Source organism: Nyctibius grandis, chromosome 24 (genome assembly GCF_013368605.1).
Source record: "Nyctibius grandis isolate bNycGra1 chromosome 24, bNycGra1.pri, whole genome shotgun sequence".
Lineage (NCBI taxonomy): Eukaryota > Metazoa > Chordata > Aves > Nyctibiiformes > Nyctibiidae > Nyctibius > Nyctibius grandis.
In genome coordinates, this window is record NC_090681.1 from 2,873,651 (window position 1) to 2,878,757 (window position 5,107).

A 5,107-nucleotide genomic window follows, 5' to 3' on the forward strand; every position below is an offset into this window, starting at 1 on the left:
GAATGTGTTTGCTGAGTATGTAAGAAATGAAGAAGCATTTATATCAGCTTTTGTCTGCTCCCAAGGATGATTGTGATAAATCATCATGTTCCGGTTAATGTCCAGGTTTGGCTGTCTGGGGGGCAGACTTCTGTCACTTTGAGCATAGAAGGGATCTGTAAGTGTACTCAGGGAAAACACAGTCTTACAATAATGGGAAGTGATGCATGTGTGAAAGGAGAGTAGAAATAATAATTATTTTCTGTACTGTTTTTTCAGATAACGGAGATCACACCTTGTGGAAACTGCACTTTATTTTAGGTATGTAAAGATGTCACAAAGAAGGTGATCTGTCTTTAAACTCTCTTGCTTCTTCTGACAAGTGTTACTCCACCAAAAGTCAGAGTCTGTAGAAGACAAATATGCATAACTTGTTTTTTGTTTAGACTTTAGGGAATCTGTTTATAGCTAAGTGGCTAGAAGTTTCTGTAATTCGTGTATAAATCCATCTTATTCCACAAGAAAATACATTTACAGTACCTGCCTATAAATATGTATGTAACATTCATACCAAAGACAATTTTTTTACAGAAACAGTTCTGAAGACAGAGAACCTAAATATAAATGCCATCATCAACTACATTTTATCACTCTGTTTTAAGAGGTATCATAGATACTACCAAAAAGATCTGCTTCCTGTAATAGAAATCCACTGTTCCAAGTAATAATGGGTTCTTTTGCCTGGTGTTTTGCCTCCTTAATGTTAGAAAAGTAGTTTGAGATACTCAAAGTGATCTTAGGAAATTGTATGTCCGAAAGATGTAACTTTAATGTAGTTAGCTGTCATTCTTGTAGCAGTCTTTACCCAAGTGGACACTTCTTAGAAGCCTAATGAGCTTAACTCTATAGAGAAAAGCTCTTTGTCAGTACTGAACAATTAAGAACAAACTAAAGAACTTAGAAGAAATGTAGGTGGGATGAGTGTGTTGTAAATTTTCAGGTTTGGCTCAGCCTTTACTTTCTTCTCAGAGGTAATACTGTGGATAAAGGTAAGGGTGGAAACTGCTATAATATTCCAGAGGAATTTATAAGGAGTCAGTCTGCAACATGCTCAGCAGCTAAAGCCATTCACACTTCTGTGCCTAGAATTGGCCCCAGGGTATTAATTAATAAAAAGATTTGTTGAGCAGGATGCATTAAATATATGAGCAATGTTTAAAGGAGAGTAATCTAAGGCAGTTGGTTTTAATAAGAAACAGGAATAAGACGGATACTAATAGTATTTTCCACTAACTGTGGTTAGTTTGAAATACTAAAATTCTGTATCTGCTGATTTAAGCACCTGTAAGGAATTCTACAAGTAATGTAGGAATTTTGAGGCCTGGATTTGTTTAAGGTATTGAGCCTACACTAAGAGCTAATCAACATAGAACATTTTTTCCTTCAGCATTTTTCTTAATGTGCCGTTATTTTCTCACACTTACCTCTACCATTTCATTTCCTTTAACTTCTTGCTCATGAGAGAATTTATCTGATTTGCATACAAGCTTCCCGTTTACCATGTTCACAGTACACTGTTGAAGCAGATGTAACAATTATAAAAAATTTTAGAATTCAGTTGCAATAAATAGGGGACTACATAAATAGGAAATAAATTATACCGATGCTTCATAATCACATCTGCTAATTTAAACTGGAGGCCACAGCATTTTAATGAGAGTTTGAGAAGCAACGTTTCTGTTTGTTGAAACAATGGTATAAACAAGTTCCACTCATACACAGAAACTGAAGTATAAGGATGAATGAAGAGATGCACCCAGTCCTGAAATACATCACCTTTAGCTTTTTGCCATCCATAGTAGTAATGTCAGCCTCTTTTCCAAGTGTGAATGAGTTAGTTACAGATTGCTTGGGTGTTTTTGATGTCACAACAAAGTCATCTCCTTTTTGTTGTATTTCAACAACAGGCCGAATATCTTTGGCAGCTTTAATAATGTCATCTGGCAATGCTGTAAAAAAAGGCAAAAAAGGACTTTTTCTGTTATGAAGTAGTGTGTTGATATGAAATAGCAAATTCTTTTCTCCGATAAAGGTGCGAAAGATACAAACCATTAACAGAAAGTGAAGTCCAAGTTAAAAGACAAATCCTGTTTTGGATTCCTCACTTCTCTATGGGCCATTGTTCCATTTCATCTAGTCTGTATAGATTTTGATATTGTATTTGTTAAACTTCTGTCACAATATGTATTGTTTCTTTCAGTAACAGCTTGCCGTGTGATGACATTTCTCCATGACGAAAACCATGTGTGTATTATTTTGTTTCCCTCACCTCTTCCCAGGGAGATTGGAGGTGGGGGTTATCTGTCTGGTCAGAGCTGCAACAGTGCAAGTATCCTCAAACTGCCTTATCGGGGTGTCTCTAGCATGATTAGAGACTATCATCTTTAGCAGTAGGGGATTGGTTCAGGCATCATACTGTTGGACTAGGCTTTTCAATGTAACTGATTTTTATTCTACTGAATCTCTCTTATATACTTATAAAAACCCAAATGTGAACGTTTTGTCATTATTGTCAAGAGGGTAAGTGCATTTTTATTAATGTAAGCACCTACTAAGTCATAACCACCAAGTCTGTTCCTTACAGATTACTAGACAGCTACCGCATATATTAATCACTCGTGCTGTAGAAAGTGCCTGCTCTACTAATAGCACGTTGGAAATCTATATATGTCATTGACAACTTGTTTCTAGTTAAATGCTTTTATAAAGTTATGTGTTAATCAAAACGAATTAGTTTCTGATATTCCTTTTCTTTCATGAGGGTCTCATCTAATATTAAGACAGGGATTTGGGGGTTATCTGTAATCTTTCTACATTGATCTATACAATTTTCAGCTTCTTTTCATTTCCAAATTAGACATAACAGACTTACCTGGCAGGGGGTAATTTGTCATACAAACAAAAGAAAAAAACTATAGAAATACAGTAATAAAATGTGTCATGCAAAGTGCGTGTTGCAATCCGAGCAAATTATTTGAAAAGTAACTAGACACTTACCAATGGCTTTCAGAAACTCTTCGTAGTTCTCTTGAGCATAGACCTGCCAGGTTCCATTGAATGCCATTGTGGATGTTATAATGCAGTTCAGGGCGGTGAGGCTGGCAGGAAAGTGAGAGCTCTCCCTGGTCATTCAGATGCTATTTATGGAAAGGGAAAGGCTAGCCCAAACTGTGAGATGACTGGCTAATTATTAACTATGAAGTAACAATTATTAATCGTTTATTTGTTTTTAATGATCATAACCTCTAGTTCATTCTGCTTTGTAGAAACTCTTACCTTGACCAGCTGGTTTGGGATGTTATATTTATTGTGAGTCAGAACTCGGGTAATTATTCGTAATTGTTGTAAAGTATTGCATGGATTGATTTGTTTTCTTTATGTTCACAACTTCTATGTTTAACACATTTTCCATGTTTTGGATAGAATTCTCCAGATAAAATGGCATAATTTACAATAGATGCAAGGTAATTACTGTCTTACAGCAGGAATCTCCTAATTATCACAATATTCTCTACTATGGGGACTTGAGCCTTAAATGGTGTGAATAAAATCCACAGCTATTTCTTCCTAAATTGTGGTCCTTCAATTGCTTGAGGACAGGGAAAATCGTGTTGGAATGGGGCAGTCGGTTATGACTATCCAGTAGATGTCAGTAATGTGTATCTAAATCTGTGTTAAATTCCGTTTATTGTTTTCTTTTAATTAATAATCACTGCATACATAGAAGATTAAAGGTAAAATAAACCATGGAACATTACTTGGAGACTGAAATGAAAGCAGTAAATGGGATGCGTTATTTTTCTTCTCACCAGTTGCACCAAGAATTCCTCACTCATTATAGCTGTTGAGTGATATTCCTTGCTGTCTGTGCAAGCACGACTGTTGATTTTGGAAGACATTCATTAGATTATGTGTCTTGCAATTATATTGCTTAATTCAAACAGAGCCTATATCCCAGGGGTAGGTGACCTTTCTAAGTTAAATTTTATTACTCCATACCAGTCAGTAATTCTTCTTTTTAAATAGAGAACCAACGATGAACTTTTTCTTACAAATTCACAACTTTTTTTTTTTCTGTATGTAATTTTAAAGAAAATTGACACACAAAGAGCCAATTTTGTAATTATATTTACATATGATAATACTTGAGCAGCAAGGATGAGGTACTGATGATGAATAAGGCCGTATTTATGTGTGGGGTGTAGCACACATGGCTCTAAAAGGTAAATGTTTATATTGGAGTTATTAGAGGACATGTAATGTTAATGATGCCATCGGAAGGGCCTGCTTTTCTTCATTCACTGTAAGATGAATCTAGACAAATAGCTAAGCTCTCTCTTTTTAATATTATTAAATTTAATAATATAAATCATATAAATTTAATTTAATTTTAAGTAATATCTGAAATGTAACTGCATTTGGTCAAATGGTTAGCAATCCTGTACAGGATTGCTGTGCTCATGTATGTTGACAGTGGAACAGAAGTGTCCCTCAAGGGAAAAATACTGCTATTGCGAGGACAGTTTATACTAGTTTGTGGAGCAAGGTAGGATGCTATATCGCTGAATAAATGCATTTAGCTGTATTGGATGGCTGTATTGGGAATACAATAACTTTTATCTCTCACTGACTCAGTGTTACGGGCAGAAGCTGAGAGTGTAGCTGTGGCTTCGGAGCAGCTGAGAGGCCACACTTTTTTCTATGTCCAGAGTAATCTATCATAACTAATAAACCTAAAAATGTCTTTAATTCTAAAGAATATCGGTGTCCAGTAGGACGGAAGGATCCGAGTCCACCTCTGTAGACTTTCACTCAACCCTCTTGTGTAAATGAATTATTGCGTGTCAGTGTATATATAGAAGCTGAATGTGTTCCTCTGTAAAGAACCAAGCCTTGAAAATGTCACTGCCTTGTTTTCTTCCCACGTGGCTTGGGTTTGTAAAGGCGCATACTTCAAGGCCCTGATTCAGCACAGGACTTAGGAAAATTCCTAACTCCCCATATACGCACAGGCCGACTGATTTCAAGATGGATGTACTTGACAACAGTGCTCAGGTGTCACCAAGGG

The 5,107-nt window shown here is 36.0% G+C and overlaps 1 protein-coding gene across 1 annotated transcript; it reads right to left on the reverse strand.

Moving 5' to 3' along the window:
• Nucleotides 1-275: 275 nt before the first annotated feature.
• On the reverse strand, nucleotides 276-3,137 carry LOC137673301 (fatty acid-binding protein, liver). Its single transcript, XM_068418024.1, has 4 exons — nucleotides 3,037-3,137; nucleotides 1,816-1,988; nucleotides 1,464-1,553; nucleotides 276-386 (listed from the first exon to the last, which is right to left on the reverse strand). Exons 1-4 carry the CDS (start codon nucleotides 3,101-3,103, stop codon nucleotides 336-338), a joined length of 381 nt encoding a protein of 126 aa, XP_068274125.1. The 5' UTR covers nucleotides 3,104-3,137; the 3' UTR covers nucleotides 276-335.
• Between the last annotated feature and the right edge of the window lie 1,970 nt (nucleotides 3,138-5,107).